The sequence below is a fragment of the Puma concolor genome, chromosome D1, assembly GCF_028749965.1.
Source record: "Puma concolor isolate L17-30 chromosome D1, mPumCon1.1.hap2, whole genome shotgun sequence".
NCBI classification, from domain to species: Eukaryota; Metazoa; Chordata; class Mammalia; order Carnivora; family Felidae; genus Puma; species Puma concolor.
The window spans coordinates 5474012-5496680 of record NC_141676.1 but is presented as its reverse complement, the minus strand read 5'-3'; the positions used below and the strand labels follow the sequence as shown (position 1 = coordinate 5496680).

At 39.8% G+C, this 22669-nt stretch overlaps 1 protein-coding gene across 1 annotated transcript in view; it reads left to right on the top strand.

Moving 5' to 3' along the window:
- The window catches only part of TOP6BL (TOP6B like initiator of meiotic double strand breaks), a 97552-nt gene that overhangs the window by 73700 nt on the left and 1183 nt on the right, over positions 1-22669 (top strand). Inside the window, exons 10-14 of the mRNA XM_086676819.1 lie at positions 192-338; positions 4198-4319; positions 5469-5579; positions 7522-7620; positions 20023-20095. Of these exons, the coding sequence (XP_086532945.1) occupies positions 192-338; positions 4198-4319; positions 5469-5579; positions 7522-7620; positions 20023-20095 (552 nt within the window). The remainder of the gene's footprint in view (positions 1-191; positions 339-4197; positions 4320-5468; positions 5580-7521; positions 7621-20022; positions 20096-22669) is intronic.

Below are 22669 nucleotides of genomic sequence, written 5' to 3'. Positions count from 1 at the left end.
TGTTATTTTGATGTTCCTTCTATGAGTCACTATATTTGCTTCCATCATGTGGATAGAGAAACAGGTTCAGGAGGAAAAGGGAGTGTTTGATTTTAGATCTTAGATCATTCTTTGTTTGAGGTATAGGTTCTTTATTCACTTAGCATTCTGAGGGCCTTACTTAGAATACTGTATAATATCTTGTCCTCTAGATTTGGTGCTTCCAGATGTGAGTTATCAGGTGGAATCCAGTGAGGGGGATCAATCTCAGAATATGGACTCCCAGGGACAGACTCTGCTGCTTTTTCTCTTTGTGGATTTCCACAGCGGATTTCCGGTCCAGCGAACAGAACTCTGGAGTAGGTATAGGGGCTGCCAGTATGGGTGTGATTAAATGTTAAGAGAGTAAAGAAAGGGAGACTTTATCTGAATTACATATATAATTACATATATTTCTGTAGAATAATGAATTTTAATAAAAAATCTTAAATAGGTTAAACAAATTATATGGTGTGTAGAAAAGATCTGTATCTTAAAATGAAACCTTACTTAAATGATGACATTCCCAGAATGTTCAGAAATCAGATACTTTCTATAATGCTCTTTAAAAAGAGGCTATTACCTTAGATGAGTGGTTCTCAACCTTAGCTCCATGATATATTACCTGGGGAGCTTCTAAAAATGCCCAAACTTTACCCCCAGGGATTATGATTTCCTTGGACTGAGGCAGTGCTCTGATACCAGTATGTTTTTAAAGCTTAGGCCTGAGAACTGTCCACCACATTATTGCCTTTCCAGGTGGAATCAAGAAATGTTACCGGCCTTGCTTGGCCTTGACACAGTATCTCAACTACAACATAAAGTGTGGGAAGCATATTGGTATGAATAGCTTTATGTCATTGTCACATAGACTTCTGGGAAGGGAGAAATTGTCCTCGTTCAGGCATACAAGGGGGAGCCTTTAGTATCCAACAAATTGATGATAATCTGTTATCAGAAAGTTTCTGTTTGGTGGTCCATGAAACATGCATCAGAATCACCTGGAGTATTTGAAAATGTGTTTCTTCCTGAGCCAAGAATCAATTCATTGTTTTGTTATAAAAATATGGAATGGCTCAAGAATCTGCATTCTTAAAAATATTCTCAGGTAATTTTTAAATTTAGTAAAGTTTGAAAAACACTGAATATGAGCAGGAGTTAGCTTATGTGTTTTAATCCAATAAACCCTGAGGGATAAATTTACGTGTTTCTCAATGCCCTTCTAAACTTTGAGGGGAGTAGCAAGAAGTGGAGCTTATAAATATGTGGGGAAAGGTTCATAAGCCTCCCTCTTGGTGCTCCCAGTATGTTTCTGTATTCTTTCTCTGTGAGCCAGTGTTTTTTCTTGGGACTCTACTCTGAGCCATTCCAGTGCTTGTTTGGTGTGGCCCTGCTCCCACTGAGTCATGAGAGAAATGACACAATTTATATCCCCAGATCAGAAGAGCTCATGCTGACTGGTGCCAACTATTTTTTGAACAAACTATTGTCAGTTGTGGGATTCTTCCTGCTGCCTGCCCTCCATGCATCTCCTGTCTTTCTCCACTATCTATATATTGTTGAGGAGAGAAGCACTATCTTCCTGGACTCTGCCTTGCAACTCTTTATTTGAGGAGCTGTTTTTGTCTGATGCCCCTGGTGTTCTGTTCATTAAGGCCCTGGAATGGGAGCATAGAAGAGACCCAAACTAATGAGGCTTCCAGCAGTGAAGACAGAATGAGGTTGCGTAGGGTTGTTACCTGGCTCACACTCATATGGACAGAGGCTGATAAGAGAAGAGCTTAGTATAGGGGAAAGGACTTCAGGTAGAATCAAGAGAGCTGGTGTTGTTGTTGTTCATTTAGTTTTTGCGAGAGTGAGTGAGCAGGGGAGGGGCAAAGAGAGAGGGAGAGAGAGAATCCCAAGCAGGCTCCATGCTGTCAGCGCAGAGCCTGATGTGGGGCTCAAACTCACAAACTGTGAGATCATGACCTGAGCCAAAATCAAGAGTCAGATGCTTTAACCAACTGAGTCACCCAGGCACCCCTAGAGAGCTGGTTCTGACTTTACTTCTGCCACCAAATTCCTCATTGGTTTTTCAGAAGCAAGTCTCATAAATCATCTGATCCTCTCTTTTCGTATATTTAACATGAGATTGGTAGACGAGGGGCTAAAAGGCCCTTTCAAGTCTCAAGACCCTCTGAAGACTTAAGATCTACTATCTTCTAGTGAGGTTGTTTTGTTGTTGTTTTTTTTCCGTGTGTGTGTGTGTGTGTGTGTTTGGGAGAGTGCAGGCAGAGGAGGGGCAGAGAGAAGGGGACAGAGGATCAGAAGCAGGCTCTGTGCTGGTGGGCTGACAGCAGCGAGTTTGATGTGGGGCTTGAACTCACAAACCACGAGATCATGACCTGAGCTGAAATCAGACGCTCAACTGACTGAGCCACCCAGGTTCCCCCCCTGATTTTTTTGAGGTCTTCTAGAGGGAGTACCACATTCAGTCTTCCCTAGGATGATGTAAAGTCTGATACCATGTTCTGAATCCTATTATTCCTGAATCCTCCCATACCTGAAGAACTCAGATTCCTTAAAACCAGTGTTTTCTATCATTCTTGTAGTAAGTACTGTGATAGTTTATACATCTCTGCTTATCTTGACTCTGAAGGCCAGCAGCATCTCAGGTAGTGACAATACTGAATTAAATAGAAATTCATCACTGCATTAGTAAACATAGTATCTTTTTAAATTTCCTTACATATCTGGTGGTTTAGGACTAGCCTTTGAAAAAAGATGTACTGTGAAGGTAGGTAGATACAGATATATGGATAGAGATATAGTAATTTTATCTTCTTTCTCCCTTATTCTTTTTCATATCCTTGAAAGCTTTCTGTAGAGCTACTTTTAGGAAACAGATTGTGCAGAACTACAGTCTGTTTCCATGTGTCTTAAAAAAAATCACTTAACTGGCCTCCTGCCCACCTTGTCATGGTAACTTTTCTATGATTAACTCATTATTTTGCTACAGCGTTAAAGGCATCTGGTGGTATCAGCAGTTTTAGGAGAACAAACTTGTAGCTTTTTAATTAAATGTCTGCTTTCAAAGGGGTCTAAATGATTTCTTGAGGCTATTCTTAGGACCAAACTATAGAAAACAATAATCCATATGATATCATCATAGCAATAGCAATATTTTCCCTTTGAATATTGCAATGTACATTTTAGAACACTTCATATATATTATCCTAGTTTATCTGCACAACATGCCTGTGAGAGCGGGTGTTATAAAGCCAATTTTAGTTTTGAAGTGAGAACAGTCAAGTGACTTGGTCACCATTAGTTAGTGGTAGAATTCACTCTAGAATCTATGTTCTCCTAACTCCAATTTTGGACCCTTTTTGAGCAGATCACATACTACATTCCTTTCTGGGAAGGCATCCTTGTGCCTTGTGGTAGAAAATGTACTTTCTGGTTTGCATTTTTAATGCAGCCCTGAGAAAAGCCAGCCAGCCGTTGGCTGCTTCACCATAGTACCTTTGAATAGACTTTTCAGGGTAGAGTAGAAAAACACTGAAAAGGAAAGGTTTCCTCAGGTGTGAAGTGAATTTGTCTTCCTGTGTCTGTTGCCTCTGAGTCATCAATGCGAGCCTACTGCTGGATGACATATTTTGCCTGTCACTCTTACCTGTTAGCTATTCTGCTGTGCAGTGGTGCCTGTGGTTACTTTATCAGAAATAAAGTACTTTTTCTATACCACAGCATATCTGAGAGGATTAAGACCCTGACAGTAGCAGTGGCTCACCACGGCAGTGATGCTCAAACAGGAGATGAGTAGGGTAGATACAACTTTCCAGGAGGCTTTCCTCTTCCTCATTTTCCTGTTCTTTCAGAGTCACAAGTATCATTGTCTGTAGTGATGTGGTATATATTTCTGTTTCTAACATTAATCAAATAGGAACCCTCACTTGTTTCTTCAAAAATAATGTCAAGCTTCACATTAATTTTTGAAGCTTTCTTTCATTTGTAAGTGGAACTGGGTGGGTTTGTAAGTTGCTGGGATTTTTGGGGGGCAGTGGGGGACTAAAAAAGTAATTATTTGCAGATAGGCAGAAGTGGCCTCTTCTTCTAAAAGCCTCTTTCTCATGCCCACCCTGACTCACAGCACATGAACATCTGTCCTAAAGTGGCCATTCTCACTCCCCTTAGGAGCCCATACTTTGCTCACCGTTCATCTCAGTGCCATCCTCACGGAGAGCCACAGTGTAGTGCAAGATTCCATCCAAGTGACTGTGGACCAGGCCTTGGAACAGTATCACCAGGCTGCCAAGGTAATAAGAAATTCATAACTCCTTTTCTCCTACTTTCTCTAAGAAAAAGAACTAGAGGAGCACCTGGGTGGCTCAGTCAGTTGAGCGTCCAACTTTGGCTTGGGTCATGATCTCGCAGTTCATGAGTTCTAGCCCCCCATCGGGCTTGATGCTGTCAGCGCAGAGCCCTCTTCAGATCCTCTCTGTCTCTCTCTCCCACTCTCTCTCTACCCCTCCCCTGCTTGTGTCTGAAGCAGGCTCCAGCTCAGAAGCAGTGCTGACAGCTCAGAGTCTAATGTGGGCTCAAAGCCACGAACAGTGAGATCATGACCTGAGCCAAAGTCGGACACTTAACCAACTGAGCCACACAGGCACCCCAAGAAATCTTTAAACAGAAAAAAAGAAAAAAACTAGAGGATATGACAGACCTGGAGAGCCTTCCTCGCTTAATGCCCTCTTCCTCTTTTGTCACCTTGGCTGATCCTTACACTGCCTGTAGTCTAGGAACTCAGGCTTTAACTTAGGATATGTCATTGTAACCATCTTGCAGTAGTACTTCCATAATACTACAATTCTACTACTAGTCTACCTACTAGTAGGTGAATTTGAGTAAATAGAGACAAAATAATAGAGAAAAATGACTGATAATGCACCTGTTCCTTACTATCTTCCCTTCACACACATACTTCTGGAGCTATTGCTTCACTAAATCTTATATTCTCCCCCCATTTCCCAATGCTTTATAACATCACTTTCTCTTATCTGACTTTCTGATTTCCTCCATCCTGTGTACTTGTGGTAATATATTTCTTCATATGGCCCCCTTCTCAGGGGAAAAAACCAACCACACTAAGAGCAAAGTTTAAAGCTTTTTGTTTTTAAATACTATGTGCATCTGTTTTATTGCCTAGTGTCTTATGGGTTGGTTATCTTTTCTGAATGTGTCTGCATCAGTAAGTCATCTCTGTAAAAGGGGAGTATATTGTTTCAGTACCTCGGTGTCCTTTATATGACATGATCTCAGTAAGTATTGTTGATTGGGGGGGGGGGGGGGGGAGAATTGTTGAAATCCTGCCCTTACTGAAATCTTTGATTCCTTGGGGATTCTCTGAACCAGCAGCTTGGGATTATTTTAAACTGCCATCTCCCCTTACTTGTTATGTTCCTTAGGATCATCAGAAATTGCAGGCCTCACTCTCAGTGGCTGTGAATTCCATCATGAGTATCGTGACTGGAAGCACCAGCAGTAGCTTCCGAAAGATCTGCTTCCAGGCCCTTCAAGTTAGTAGACTGGAGCCGCTTAAAAGTGCCAGGTTTTTAACAACATTCTACCACCTATCTTAGTAATATGCACAGAGCTTTTAGAAGCATTTCATTTTAGCCTCTTGTGATCCTATATGGTATCAGGCTTGTGGTGTTTTAAAAAACATTTGTTGAATGGATAGTGTACTATTTTATAAATGAGAAAATAAGTTATTTAAAATTTCCACTTCCTTTAGGTCACATAGCTAGCTACAGTTAGAGCTAAGACTAGATCAGTGATTCCAAGTTCCTTACTGAAGAATGTTTGTTACCTCGTGGTTACAGAAAACATTGGAAATAACTGAGTAGCCTTATTTGGCAGTATGGAATAGTGTAACAGTTGAAATTAGAGGCCTGAGTTCAATTCAGAACTGGCTATGTGGACTCAGGCCTGTACTTAACTTCTCTGAGCTTCATCTATAAATTGGAAAAAATAATAGTACCTCACAGGGTTGTTATGAGCGTGAGGGCTAAGTATATAGCATATGGTAGGTTCTGGATAAATGTTAGTTTCCTTCCTTTTAGAATTCTGTGCTGACCGGTTGGTATTATCAGTGGGGTGACACATTCATTCTGTGTCTATTTTATTTTTTGTAATTTATCTTGAAAAAATAGAATAATGTATTCAAATTAAAAAATAACTAATATTTATCAGTATAATTACAATTTTTGCATATTATCTCATATAAGCTATATTGTATAGTTGTAACCAACATATTCTATATTCATATATAATTTGACATTTCCTCATTTCAGCTGTTTTAAAATTTGTATCAGTTACCCAATTCTACTACATTGATTTATTTTTTTTTTTTAACGTTTTATTTATTTTTGAGACAGAGAGAGACAGAGCATGAACGGGGCAGGGGCAGAGAGAGAGGGAGACACAGAATCAGAAGCAGGCTCCAGGCTCTGAGCCATCAGGCCAGAGCCTGACAAGGGCTTGAACTCACGGACCGCGAGATCGTGACCTGAGCTGAAGTCGGACGCTTAACCGACTGAGCCACCCAGGCGCCCCTCTACTACATTGATTTAATCTGATTTAATAAACCATTCCCCTAATGATAGACATTTAGGTTGCTTGTATTCTTTTTGCTAATATAAATAGTATTTCAGTTAATACCTCTATGTGATATCTTGCTTCTTTTGAATTATTTCTTAGAATAAATTTCTATACATGGAGTTACTAGGTCTAAGAGTATAACACCTTTATAATCTAGTGCATCTTACAGCTTCAACTATCTGGGTCATGTGGATAGCACAGGGTAATGAAAAGAACACTATGTTGGCAATTCTAAACTTAGTCCTAACTTTTGTACTGACTAGCTGTGAGATCTTCAGTGGATCACTTCTCCTTTTTAGATTTCAGTATTCTTGTCTATAAAATTAGTGTGTTGTGTTAGGTGGTTGCTCTTGTCCCCTTTAACTCTAATATCCTACAATTCTATATTAAAAAGTAGAGGTTATTACCCATTGCTTATGGATGCTAACTATCATCTTGTTCCTTTCTTCCCTAAAAGACTTACCCGAGGAAAGTTTCTTATTTCAGCCTTATTTGAATACAGTGGAACCTATGCTGTCTTGGAACTTGTTCTGGAGGAGAGCAATTTACATAATCCTTTTATGAACAGATGGATCTCTGGGATGTGTATCCCCTATAGAGATAAGAGAACAAAGGCCTTGTTTGAAAGATCTTGCTTAGGTAACAAATTGGAAGACACAGAAGCCACAGCTACTTGTCTCATGCCAGTTTCACAGGCCTTCTCTCTACTTCTTCTGTGTTCATTGGAATTAAGGAAACTCTGAACACAAACATGGTTTGCCTTCCAGTTTGTCTCCTCCTCTTCCTATATCATGTAGGTACCTTCCTTTTGGTTTCCAGTACTGGAATTCAGCATATTCTCTCTCTGGCCCATTTTAGGCAGCTGACACTCAAGAGTTTGGGACTAAACTGCATAAATCATTTCATGAGATCACCCAGCACCAGTTTCTTCCCCACTGCTCATGTGAGGTGAAGCAGGTAAGTATAAATAATCAGTAGTTTAGTGGAAATCTTCCATATTGATATATGTGAACCCTAATACAGGGTGGGTAGGTGCAAGTACTTTAAATTTTTTATTTATTGGGGCGCCTGGGTGGCGCAGTCGGTTAAGCGTCCGACTTCAGCCAGGTCACGATCTCGCGGTCCGTAAGTTCGAGCCCCGCGTCAGGCTCTGGGCTGATGGCTCAGAGCCTGGAGCCTGTTTCCGATTCTGTGTCTCCCTCTCTCTCTGCCCCTCCCCCGTTCATGCTGTCTCTCTCTCTGTCCCAAAAATAAATAAACGTTGAAAAAAAAATTTAAATTTTTTATTTATTAAAAAAATTTTTTTAACATGTATTTATTTTTGAGAGACAGAACATGAGTAGGAGAGGAGCAGAGAGAGAGAGGGAGACACAGAACCTAAAGCAGGCTCCAGGCTCGGAGCTGTCAGCACAGATCCCGACACGGAGCTTGAACTCACAAACTGGGAGACCATGACCTGAGCCAAAGTCAGATGCTTAACCGACTGAGCCACCCAGGCGCCCCTAAATTTTTTATTTTTTTTAATGTCTATTTATTTTTGAGAGAAAGAGCACAAGCAGGGGAGGGACAGAGCAAGGGAGACATAGAATCTGAAGCAGGGTCCAGGCTCTGAGCTGTCAGCACAGAGCCCATTTCTGGGCTCAAAGTCACAAACCACGAGATCATGACCTGAGCTGAAGTCAGACACTTAACTGACTGAGCCACCCAGGCACCCCAGGTACGAGTACTTTAGATTGCACATTCTGAGGTTGGCCTTTCAGCAAGGAAGTCTGTGGTTTAGGAGAACTTTAATAGAACGTAGTATTACACAGAGGTCAAGAGCATGGTTAGATGTTGCTCAGATTTTATTTCCGCCACTAACTAGTTGTGTCATATTGTGGAAGCTATTTAATCTTTCTAAGCCTTAGTTTTATCAGTAAAACAGGAATGACGCATACCTAAAATTGTTGTGAGGTTTGAATAAAATAATGTACGTAAAGTGCTTGGCACATATTTAATTTTTTTTTTTTCAACGTTTTTTTTTTTTTATTTTTATTTTTGGGACAGAGAGAGACAGAGCATGAACGGGGGAGGGGCAGAGAGAGAGGGAGACACAGAATCGGAAACAGGCTCCAGGCTCCGAGCCATCAGCCTAGAGCCTGACGCGGGGCTCGAACTCCCGGACCGTGAGATCGTGACCTGGCTGAAGTCAGACGCTTAACCAACTGCGCCACCCAGGCGCCCCACTTGGCACATATTTACTCTTACAATGGTGATGTGATCAAAGCCATACTTTTATCTCTTCACCTTTCTGGGTGCTGGAGATACAGAATTGCATTAGTTAGTGTCTCCACCCTCGAGATCAGAAAGCTTCATCTTGTTTTGTGACAGACTCCTCTAATGAGTGAAAAGAAATCAAACTTAGGAAATGCTATACATCTCCAGATTCTAGGTAATTTTTAGTGGTGTTCCAAGTAAAGCACACTTTTCTGGCCTTCTTGGCTCCAGTCAGTAGGATTGACTTTTCTGGAGCTAAAGTATAATATGAGTAAATGAAGGAGATTAGGGTGATGTTATACAGTGGCTTCTGGCCAAGATGGAGTAATAGGAACCAGATTTATTCTTCTGTGTGAAATAACAAAAATCTACACACGATATATATACCAATGTTTCTCAAGACACTGGGCATCAATGAATAGGATAATCATTCCTGAGAAATGGAAAACAAATGAAGTGAGCCCTATGATTACCCTAGCATACTGCCTAGAGAAAGTACAGAGGCCATTGAACAGGGAGAAGACATCCAGGCAAAGCCTAGTAGTCTCCCTAAGTTGAACAGATGAAGTGGAGAGTCCCGGGATGCCAAGACAGCTAAAGTTTTCAGGGCAGAGTACCAGAAAAGAGAGAGTTGCACAGAGAGAGAATTCTGGGAATCTGCAGTATTCAGTATTCAGAATAGTATTAATCAGCTCATTCTTGTGAAGAAACTATGCAGGTAAAGAACCATCCAGACGGATAAGAGGGGACAATATGCAGAGCTTACACAGGGCTAGAGATAGTGCATATTTCCATCAACCAGAGAGGAAAGCTTTATAATTTATGGAGCATCAGGTAGAATACTAAGAAGAGTCTTGCCTTGGGAATGGAGAAAAATTACACCTCTGCTTAATAAACACTCCTCTGGTCCTGCCTAACAAAGCTTAAAAGCAGAAGCAAGATCTAAAGGGACCAAGTTGTTTTCAAGTAATTCAATAGCATCACAGAACAAAGGTCAAGAATTTTTACAAGAGTATTAAAAATATCCAGCACCCACCAAAGTAATATTCACAGTGCCCTGCATCCAATCAGAATTAACAGGCATGCCAAGAAGCAGGAATATACAACCCACAATGAAGAGGAAACTCCATCAAATGATCAATCATTTAATGAAAACCAATCCAGAACTGACACAGAGGATAAAATTAGTAGACAAAGACATTGAAAGAGTTATTATCATAACTATATTCTGTATGTTCAGGAAGCTAGAGGAAAGACTGAACATACTAAGTAGAGATGTGGAAGGTATTAAAAAAGACTCAAATGAACTGTAAAGATGAAAACTATGATGTCTCTGAGGTGGAAATTACACTGAATAGTATGAATGGAACATTGACACTTAAAAACACATAGCAGTAGAAACTATCTGAAATGAAACACAGTTGTAAAATAATATTGATGATGATGATGATGATAGTAATAGAGCATCGAGCACCTGTGAGTTATGGGACAACTTCAGGTAGCCTATTATGTGCGTAATTGAGGAATCTGAAGAAGAAACAGGCAGAAAATATATTTGAAGGAATAGTGGCTGAAAATTTTCCAAATTTTATGGATTCTATAAAACCAACAGATCTAAGAATCTTAAGAAACCCCAAGCCCATGAAACAAAGAAAACTACACCAAGACACATCAAAATTAAATTGGTTAAAACCAATGGTAAAGAGAAAATCTTAAAAGCAAACAAGGGTGAGGAAAGCTTATGTACAAGGAAACAAAGATAAGGATTACAGAAAATTTCTCATCAGAAAAAGTATAAGATAGAAGAAAATGGAGCAATGTCTTTATAGATAGTACTGAAGAAAAAAACCTTCAACCTAGAATTCTTTACCTAACAAAGATACCTTTTTTTCTCCAAATGTATTTATTTGTTTTTGAAAGAGAGAGTGAGAAAGAGCATGTGCGTGCACACATGAGCAAGGGAGGGGCAAAGAGAAAGGGAGAGAGAGAATCCCAAGCAGGCTCAAACTCACAAACCGTGAGATCATGACCTGAGCTGAAATTGAGAGTTGGACACCTAACTGACTGAGCCACCCAGGCACTCCCAACAAAAATATCTTTCAAAAAAGATGAAAAAGGACTTTTTCTGACATACAAGAGTTGAAAAAATTCATTATCAGCAGTTGAGAAATGTAAAAGAAATCCTTCAAGCAGAAAAAAAGTGATAACCAGCTGGAAACCTGAATCTAGGTAACTACATGGATAAATATAAAAAAATTTTTTTTCTTATTACTTAAATCTCTTTAAAACATAATTAACTTTTTAAAGCAAAAATAGCAATAATATGTTGTGAGGTTTATAACCTATGGTGAAGTAAAATGTGTAACAATAACAGCACAAAAACCTGGAGGAGACAGATGGAAATATACTGTTTTAAGGACTTATACTGTATGTGGAATAGTGTAATATTATGTGAAGGTAGACTGGTAAGTTGAAGATGAAAAGAACCATCAAAATAATATAAGGATTTACAGCTATTGATCCAAAAAAGGAGATACAATGGAGTCATAAAAAATATTCAACCCTCAAGAGAATGAGAAGACAGGCCACAGACTGGGAGAAAATAATTGTAAAAGACACACTAGTTAAAGGACTATTACCCAAAAAATACAAAGAATTCTTTTTTTCTTAAAGTTTATTTTGAGGGAGAGAGAGGGAACAAATGGGGGAAGGGCAGAGAGAGAGGGAGAGAGAGAATCCCAAGCAAGCTCTATGCTGACAGCACTGACGCAGGGCTCAATCTCATGAATCATGAGGTCGTGACCTGAGCTGAAATCGAGAGTCAGACGCTTAACCGACTGAGCCACCCAGCAACCCCCAAAATATGCAAAGAACTCTTGAAATTCAACAATAAAAATAAAGCAGCCAAAGACTTTAACAGACACCTCACCAAAGAATACATAAGATGGCAAATAAGCATATGAAAAAATGCTCCACATCATATATCATCAGGGAAATGCCAATTAAAACAATGAGATACTACTACACACCTATTAGAATGGCCAAAATCCAGAACATTGACAACACCAAATACCGGCAAGGATGTCTTAATTGCCAAAACTTGGAAGCAACCAAGATATTCTTAAGCAGGTAAATGGATAAATAAACTGTGGCACATCCAGACAATGGGATATTATTTTGCACTAAGAAAAAAATGAGCTATCAAGCCATGAAAACACATGGAGGAAGCTTAAATACATATTTAAATAAAAGAAGTCAATATGAAAATGCTGCAAACTATGATTCCAAGTATATGACGTTCTTGAAAAGGCAAAACTATGGAGACAGTAAAAAAATCAGTGGTTTCCAGAGGTTAGATGAAAAGGGAGGAATGAATATGCAAAGCACAGAGGATTTTTAGGGCAGGGAAACTGTTCTGTATGTTTCTGTAATGGTGGATACATGTCATTTTACATCTGTCCAAAACTATAGAATGTACAACACTAAGAGTAAACCCTAGGGTAAACTATGGACTTTGATGATAACGATGTGTCAATGTAGGTTTAACACTTGTAACAAATGTACAGCTCTGATGGGGGATGTTGATAATGGGAGAGGCTGTACATATGTAGGGGCAGAGGGCATATGAGAAATCTATGTACCTTTTGCCCAGTTTTGCTATGAACTTAAAACTTCTCTAATATTTTTAAAAATATTTAATCTAAAAGAGGGCAGAAAAAGAGGAAAAAGAAGGAAAAAGAACAAAGTACAGATGAGACAAATAGACAACAATTAGCAAAATGATATATTTAAACTCCGCCATATCAATTATATTAAATATAAGTGGCCTTTACAACTATTTACATTAAAAGGCAGAGACTATTAGATTTAATAAAGCAAGAGCCAACTGTATACTGCCTACAAGAATCCCACTTTAAATATAAAGACAGAAATAGAGTAAAAGTATAAAAGTATGGGAAAAAATGTACTGTGCTTACACTAGTAAGAGCACTGAAGAGGGGCACCTGGCTAGCTCAGTTGATAGAGCATATGACTCTTGATCTCAGGGTTGTAAGTTTGAGCCCCATGTTGGGTGTAGAGATTACTTGAAAATAAAATCTTAAAAAAATAAAAAAGCACTGAAGCGGCTATAACGGGTGCCTGGGTGGCTCAGTTGGTTAAGTGTCCACCTCTTGATTTCAGTTCAGGTAATGATTTCACCATCGTGAGATCAAGCCCTGCTTTGGGTTCTGCACTTAGCATGGAGCCTGCTTAAAATTCTCTGTCCCTCCCCCTCTGCCCTTCCCCTGCACGTGTACATGGTCTCTGTCTCTCTCTCTCAAAAAGAAAAAAAAAGAGAGACTATAAAGTAGATTTCAGAGCAAAGAACGTTACTAGGGATAAAGAGAGTCATTTCATAATGATGAATACAATACAGTGAGTACAACATAATGAGGATAATAGCCCCAAACATTCATGAAACTTGATAAACTTTTGAGAGAACTTTAAAATAAATGAAGCAAAACTGATAGAACTGTAAGGTGAAATAGACAAATCCACAATTTTATTTGGATATTTCAACATACTTCTCTCAATAATTGATAGAACAAGTAGACAAAAAAATCAGTAAGTCTATGAAAGTCTTAAATAACACTATGAATTAACTTGACTTGATATTTATAAAACACTTTGCCCAACCACAGCAGAATATTCTTTTCAAGTGCAAAAGGGACATTTAACAAGATAGGCCATATTTTGAGCCATTAAATACATCTCAATAAACTTAGAGGATTCAGGTTATACAAAGTATGCTTTTGATTACAATAGGATTAAAGGAAAATCAATGACAGATATCTAGAGGGGCACCTGGGTGGCTCGGTTAAGTATCTGACTCTTGATGTTGGCTCAGGTCATGATCTTACAGTTCATGGGTTTGAGCCCCATGTTGAGCAGAGCCTGCTTAGGATTCTCTCTCTCTCTCTCTCTCTCTCTCTCTCTCTCTCTCTCTCTGCCCCTCCTCCCTCCCTCTCTTGCTCAGAAATAAATAAACCTTAAAAAAAAGATATCTAGAAAACTCCAAATATTTGGAAATTAAATGACACACTTATAAATAACCCATGGGTCAAACACAAAATCAAAAGGGAAATTGGAAAAGTATTTTAACTTAAATGGAAATGCAAATTATCAAACCAGAGACATCACTAAAGCAGTACTTGGAAAAATACCTATGTTAGAAAAGAAAAAAGTCTTAAATCAGTGATCTCAGCTTAGACTAGAATAAGAGCAAATTAAACAGAAGAAATTAGATAATAAAGTCAAAGTGGAAGTCAGTATAATAGAAAAAAAACAGAAAAATCAATGATATTTAAAGGTGGTTCATTGAAAAGATTAATAAAATTGATAAACATTTAGCCAGAGTAATCAAGATATAGGAGAGAAGACACAAATTTCTACTACCAGAAATTAGAGAGGTGACATCAGATATTAAAAGGATTATCAGGGACTATTATGAACAAAGTTTACTTCAGTAAATTTGACAACTTAGATTAAATGGACAAATTCCTTGAAAGAAATTACCAAAGTTCACTCAAGAAGAAATAGCACTATATACCTGGTAGTTCTCTATTAAAGAGATTTAATTCTCAGTTGAAAACCTTGAGACTATTGAGACTATTTTAAAACTGTCAAAACTCAAGAATAAGAAAACAACCCAGTTTTTAAAATGGGCACAATATGTGAACATACATTTCACAAAAGAAGATACACAAACAGCAAATAAACACATGAGAAAGATGCTTAACATTATTGGTCATTAGGGAAATGCAAGTCAGAACCACAATGAGACACCATTTCACACCTGCTTGGAATAAAGACTGACCATACCAGGTATTGGCAAGGATGTGGAAGAACTGGAACTCTTACACCCTATTTGTAGGAATAAAAAGTGGTACTGGGGCGCCTGAGTGGCTCAGTCGGTTGAGCGACCGACTTCGGCTCAGGTCATGATCTCCCGGCTTGTGAGTTCAAGCCCCGCGTTGGGCTCTGTGCTAACAGCTCAGAGCCTGGAGCCTGCCTCGGATTCTGTGTCTCCCTCTCTCTCTGCCCCTCCCCTGCTCACACTCTGTCTCTCTCTGTCTCTCAATAACAAATAAAAACGTTAAAAAAAATTTTTTAAAGTGGTACATCCACTCTGGAGAATAGTTTGGCAGTGCTTAAAAAGTTAAATATATACATCATATGATCCAACCATTCTACTCCTAAGTATTTATTCAAGAGAAATGAAAGCATATGTCTACACAAAAATTTATACACTAATGTTCATGGCACTTCTGCCATATTTGTAATAACCCAAAACTGGAAACAACCCAATGTCAGTAGGGAAATTGATAAACAAACTGTGGTGTGTCCATTCGATGGAATACTACTTGGCAATAAAAGGAATGAACTGTTGATAATACACAGTAGTGTGGATGAATCTCTAAATAGCCCTGCTGAATGAGAAACCTCAAAATACTGGATCAGTTGTGGTAGTGTCCAAGGGGGAAAAAGCCCTGAAAGACAAGAGTACATACTGTTTGATTGCACTTACATGAAATTTTTCAAAATGCCAACTAATCCTTAGTTACAGATCAATGATTGCTTGAAGATGGGAGGTGTAAGAGTTTCAGGGAATGGTTATGAAGTTCAGAGGAAACTTTTGAGGGGGACAGATATGTTCATTATCTTGATTGGGGTGATGGTTTCACAAATACACATATATGCCAACACTTATCTAATTGTACATATTATATATATATGCAGCTTATTTAAGTAAATGTTATATTCCAATACAGTTGCTATAAAAAAATTACACATTTCTGAGAGAGTAATAGATCCTTTTGTACTTCTACTTTTCTCCCTCTCCTACTTTAGTTTGCCTGATTGGATGGAGAAGTTGAGGTGCCCAGACACCCAAGGATCACAGCATCTCATAGATTTGCTTATCCTCTTCTGCTTTGTAGCGAGAAAGGGTAGAGGATGGGAGTGAAGTCCCTGTAAATGCTCCCTTCATCACACCTTTTTTCGTTGCTTTATGTACCTTCTAGGAAGCTCATTCCTTGAATGCATTTGCTGTTCCTTTCAGCTGGTTCACTGCAAATACTCTTGCTGATGTCCCTCCAACTTGGAATGCTGTTACCCACAACTTGAGCAAACAAATTTCCACAAACTTCATGACTTAAAAACAACAGAAATTGTATTATCACGATTCTGGAGTCCAGAAGTCTGAAATCAAGATTTTAGCAGAGCTGTGCTCCCTCCAAAGGCTTTAAGAAAGATTCCTTCCTTTCCCCTTCCAGTTTCTGGTGGCTCCAGATGTTCGTTGGTTTATAGCCACATTACTCCAGTCTCAGCCTTCATCTTCACATGGCCTTTCTGTTATGTCTCTCAAATTTCCCTGTCTCTCTGATAAGGACACCTGTCATTAGAATTAGGGCCCACTTTAAATCCATGATGATCTTATCTTGAAATCCTTAATTACATTTGAAAAGACTTTTTTTCAAGATAAGGTCACATTCTGGGGCTCAAGACTTGGACATACTTTTTTGGGAGCCATTGTTCAGCTCATTACAGCCATCCACATCTTCAGATTTCCAGGGATAAGGAAATTTACCCTAGATTTCAGGGTAAGGCATACAACATTATCATAGGACCTAGGATATATGGATAGGATCTAGAAGTGTTTCAGCCTGTGAAGACGTTTTGCTTGGGCCTCTCTGATATCCCAGTGATCTCTCAGAAGGAAATGATCTGACCTCTTTTGCCCCCTTCTGTTGTTATAGTGATGGCTTATAGCCTCTGGGCCATTCATAGTCCAATTAATTTGGCAGATGGCTAGTGAACTCAAGGTCTTAGTAGTCCTAGGTCTTAGAAGAAAGGAACATTTATTGGATCCTTAATCTGTGCCAAGACTTCCACTTTAATACCACAAAGATCCTACAAAATATGTTGTAGTCTTCCCATTTTATAAATGAAGAAACTAGTTAGAGAACTTTCCTTATTTGCCCAGAATCACATAGTTAATAAGTGGCAAGGCTAGGCTTTGTACTGAGGTCTCCTGGTTCCAAAGCCTAGTAACATTGTTACATATAGGACTGGTATAGGAATGTTCCATACCATATAACCCAGGGAAGATGAGTGATCAGAGGCACTCATGAGTAAAACTTGTGCTTCTGCACTTAAGACCATTACTATTTCCTTCTTACAATATCCCCTTGGTGATAAATAACTTGATAGTGGCACAAGAGTGGCACCCAGTGGCTTCAGCTAAAAATTACAAGGGTCAAATTCTTTTACCTCTGGACCAGTCCCTCAGTTTCTATTTTTATTTCTTTAAATGTTTATTTATATTTGAAGGGGGGGGGGGGGTTGGGGAAGAGATAGAGAATCCCAAGCAGGCTCCGTGCTGTCAGCTCAGAGCCTGACGCGGGGCTCAAATCCATGAACCATGAGATCATGACTTGAGCTGAAACCAAGGGTCAGTTGTTCAACTGACTGAGCCACCCAGGCACCTCCCCAGTTTCCATTTTTAAACTGATAAAGTAGAATATCTGACCTCTTGAATAATATAGAATAAAACCATCTATGGCTGTTATATAGTTTATGGAGAAGTAGAAGAAATGAGAGAATATGTATTTAGAGTTTTATAGAAAATATTTAAGAAAAGGCCATGCCAGGAGTGGAGATTTATAGCTTGGGTGTTGGAACATAGGACAGTGGGCCATAAAGGATAAACAAGATAGTTCTCCAGGGCTAGTGTCACAGATGTCTGTAGTGACTGAAAACATAAACCCATAATAAGAGCAGTGACAAGGAGGTAATTTTCTCAGGAAAGGTACTGTTTCCCGAGGCAGGGAGGGGAATTAAATGTCTCACAGTGTTAAATCCAGGGAGGTGTATCCTGAAGATAGAGCTGTCTCATTTGGGGGAATCTGATGATGAATGAAGGGTATACAAGATTCCCCTAGGTCTGAGAGCTTTATATCTGAGTGTGAATTTCCTTGGTGATATTAGTTTCAGAATAAGAGAAAGTTTTGCCTATTACATGAGATTTTTCAGGGAAGAATGGAGTAAGAAAATAAGATTTCTCTTGGGGCATGTGGGTGGGTCAGTTGGTTAAGCGTCCAACTTTGGCTCAGGTCATGATCTCATGGTTTGTGGGTTTGAGCCCAGCATCGGGCTCTGTGCTGACAGTTCAGAGCCTGGAGCCTGCTTCAGAATCTGTGTCTCCCTTTCTGCCCCTTCCCCAGTAGTGCTGTCTCGCTGTCTCTCTCTCTCTCTCTCTCTCTCTCTCTCTCTCTCTCTCTCTCTCTCTCACACACACACACACACACACACACACAAATAAACATTTAAAAAAAAAAAGCTTTCTCTCGAAGAAAAAAATGGAAATTTTCTTCATACGGTTTCTTTTTTCACACCGTTAGGGTCATCTTTACCATTCTGTGTTCCTTGGAATGTACTTAGAAGTTGAAGTTTTATTTAATGAACAATACCTGACAGTATTTTTTATTGTTATAAGTCACCATAAAATTTACCATTTTAAGCTGTACAATTTAGTGGCTTTAAATATAATCACTGTGCTGTGCAACAGTTACCACTAAATTCCACAATATTTCCATCATGCCAGAAAAAACCTGTACCTATTTGTAGTCAGTCCCAATTCCCCCACCTTCCATCTCCTGGCAACCACCAGTCTACTTTGTCTCCATGGATTTTCCTATACTGGTTCACGTAAATGGAATCAAAATAGGTAGTCTGGCTTCTTTCACTAAGCATAATGTTTTCAAGATTCATGTTGTAACATGGGATGGTACTTCATTCCTTTTTATGGTTGAGTAATATCCTTTTGTATGGATGTGCCATATTTCTTCTACCCATTCATCAGTTGATGAACCTTTATGTTATTTGCACTTTTGGGCGATTATAAATAATGCTGTGAACATTTTTGGATGGACATGTTTGTAAATCTCTTGGTTATATATCTAGTAGTAGAATTGCTGGGTCATATGGTAACTCTATGTTTAACATTTTTAGTAACTTTCAAACTATTTTCCAAACTGGCCATTTTACTTACCCAACAGTAATGTGTAGTGGTTCCAATTTTCTACATTGTCACCAACTATTGATATTGTCTATTATTATTGTTGTTATTTTATTACTATTACTACTACCATCCTAGTGGGTGTAAAGTAGTATCTCATAGTGGCTTTGATTTGCATTTCCCTAATGAATAATGATGTTGAGCATCTTTTCATTGGTTTATTGGCCATTTGTATCTCTTCTTTGGAGAAAGGTCTCCAACTCTATCAAACCCACTTTTAATTAGGTTGTTTGTTATTGAATTACAAGAGTTCTTTATTCTGGATACAACTCCCTTACCAGATATGATTTGCAAATATTTTCTCCCATTCTTGTGGGTTGATTTTTCACTTTCTTTATTGTGTTCTTTGAAGCACAAAAGTTTTTAATTTTGATGAAGACTGTGTCTGTTTTTAAATACTTGTATTTTTGAAAAACAAGAAGCTAGGATTGGGTTCTGATCTTAGTAAGCTTAGAGAAACTTTTGTTTCTCTATCCAAATTGAACCAAGTGTGGCAGGACTTTGAAAGGCTACAGAGGACGACAAAATGTGCCAGGCTTCCCAGGTTTGACTTCAGTTATATGTAGATCACTTACCTCTATGCAAGACACTGTGCTAGCTATAAAATGATGCAGTCACAGCGAACCTTACCTTTCAAGGAATTTAAAATGTGGAAAATGGGACACACATAAAAATGATAAATAAGGGCAGGCAGTGCATCTTCAGAGCCCAAGGAGTGGGGCAGATGGTAAGCAAGTTACCAGAGGTCAGAAGAGGTGGGAAATGCCTGGAGTACCTGGAATGAGCTGCAAAGGCTCTAACACAAGGAAGCCCTGATGATTGGGGTTGGGTAGGGGAGACTCGCATGAGCGAGGAGGAAGAGGGAATTCCAGGTAAGGGAGGGCAGCCCTGTGAGGCCAACAAAGCCACCAGGCACACTTGTCTCACTGCAGCTTGTTCATGTTCCTGCAAAACTCACTTAGGACTTCTAATTTTTAAAGCAGCTACTCCCAGAGAAAAATGCAGAGCAGAGCACAGAAGATGCACATGAGAACAGCAGTCCAGAACTCCTTACAGGTAAGGGATCAGCTTCTCAGGTGAGCCTAGGAGCAAAGCTCAGAAGTAAGGTACATTGGCTTCAAGCTTTCAAACTACACCTTCCACACCATAGCAAAATCATGGGACTTGGCCGGCTTCTACCACCACTATGGGTGTTCTGGAGCAGCAGGGGGGCATTCCCTCCCCAAAGTTGGTATGATAGAACTAGAAATTCCTAGTAACGTTGTACAGTTAAAGATAGCTGCACATGAAGGGGCAGGGCCCTGAATCTAGTTGGTTCCTTTACATCTTTTCTCATTACTGCTGTTCTCCCTGGTTTTGGTTACTACTCTGGGGCTCTGGAAGCTACTCCTGGGTACAGAATACCATCTCAATCTTGATGTATGTTATAGGGAGTTGTCATTGTGTGTGATATGGTGGTGATTGTACTGGTCTTTTCCCCCTCTCCCTCCAACACTTACACAGCCTTCAGAGCCACCAGTGGCAGAGAGATGTGTGTATGGCCGGAAATAACCATAGCCACAGGTGCCTGAAACTGATAGTGCAGGTGCCAGGCACCTGCTCTTAATTCTGAAAACAATCTTATGATGTAGTGTTACTATTCTCATTTTACAGGTAAACTGAGACCTTTACAGAGATGTCAGTAGACTCACCCAAAGTCACACAGCTAGTAAATGGCAGAACCAGAATTCAAACCCAGGCAGTCTGGCTCCAGAGCCAAGACTAGCAGGGATGCACCATCAAACAAAACAGAGCCTGGGCTTGTGGGAATTTGGGGACTGACTTCAGCACCTATACTTTGTTGGTAAAATTCCTCTTTCCAGGGTCACAACCACAACATACTGCATGATGTCCAAACTTAGGCCTGAGAGGTATTCCTGAATCATTCTGTCTGTTGAACCATGTTTCAAATGTTGTGGGGGCTGTTGGCTACTGAAAGAACCCTGCAGTGAAGGCTGTCATAATAAAGCAAAGAATCTATTTTTATACATTAAGATTTGGAGATTTAAAAGAATGAAAGTATTCCACATTCAAGTCAGTATTTATGTAGTGAAGAGTAAAAGAATAAGTACTTCCCTTAGAAGGGAGAAATTAACGTTCTATCCAGCACCTTCTATGGACCCAGGGGGATGCTAGGCTTTTCCAGTGACCCCTCTGACAGTGACCCTTTGGTATGGGCAGCAGTAGTCCCCTTTCACAAGAGACAACCCAGACTCAGGCTGGGTAGAGTGCTCTCCAGGAAAATAATCTGAATTTCAGCCTATGCTTTCTCCACTGCAATATAAGCCTTAAAATCTAGGCATTTATTATCTGGTGAACCACCGCCCCCCCTCGCCTCCCCAGAAGACTACTTGAGCTGCTCAGCTTTACAAAGTTGCAGCTCCAGTCACCATCAATCCTGTGTCCCACCCACATGGGCAGTTCTGCTAAAGAAAATCACTGAAAGTTGGATGATGCCACCATACATCCATGGTCCATTTACTGGTGGCCTCCAGCTATCGGTCCTTTGTGTCGTCTTTCTGGCCTCATCAGCAGCTACTCCATTCTTTCAATAATCTACCCAGTCTCTGACTCCTTCTTAGCCTCCTACTTCACACTTAGTGCCCAAACTGTATCAGCATGGGGATCCATCCCTGCTAGGCTCAGGGGTGGCATTAGCCCTGTTGCTTTCTCAGGATCTGCTTGCATCAGCCATCACTTCTGCACCTTCAGTTTCCCTTCTGAGGTCTTTCCTCTCAGCAGGGCAATCTCTTATTACTTAAAAAGAAAATCTCCCATGATCTTGAACTTCTTCCATTTATTTCTCTCCATCACATCTCAGCCAGGGTTCTCAATCTGGCTCTCCCTTTCTCCTTCCCAATCTCCAGGGCACTTGCTTCTTCTGTGGCCTCTCTTGTTTGGGAAGGCTTTGTATTTACCAAATTGTACATTTATCTTTACCATACATGAACTATTTACAAAACTCAGCACTGTAAAATTGTGACTTACGTCATTCTTTCCTCTGAGTGTTCTCTTTACCTTCCTTTGGCCACCCCTAAACTGTGCTTGTATAGCACTTCTTCCCTCGCTGCTCTCTTCCATCCCAGGCATTGAACCTTACATCTGGGCTCAAGACTCCCCAGTTGGCATGACCAGCCCAGGCCTCTCTGGAGTGCCAGATGGGAGATTTATCTGCTCACTAGGCAGGTCCATGTGAAGGTCCCATTGTTACCTCTACCATGATTAACAGCACCACTCCTTACCCAGTTTTTCACATCTGAAATGAGATTCACTTAAGATGCCACTCATTATCATGTACCACACCTCCTATTCTGTCGCCAAGACCTGTCGATATGGCCTCATGAATATACTTCTGACACCTAGTGTCAGAAGTGGTGCCTCCATCCATCCATCCCTGCTGCCTTCCCTCTCCTGGGTTCTTAAAGTCTTCTTGCTTCTAATTTGACTCTAGCCAACACCTTTGACAGAATAATCTTTCTAAGATACAAATTAACAATGTATCTCCAGTGCTTATTAAAATTCTTCCCTGCCCACTTTCTACAGTAAAAATCCCTGTTCTTAAGTCTTCTCTGATTCGTACTAACCCCTTCA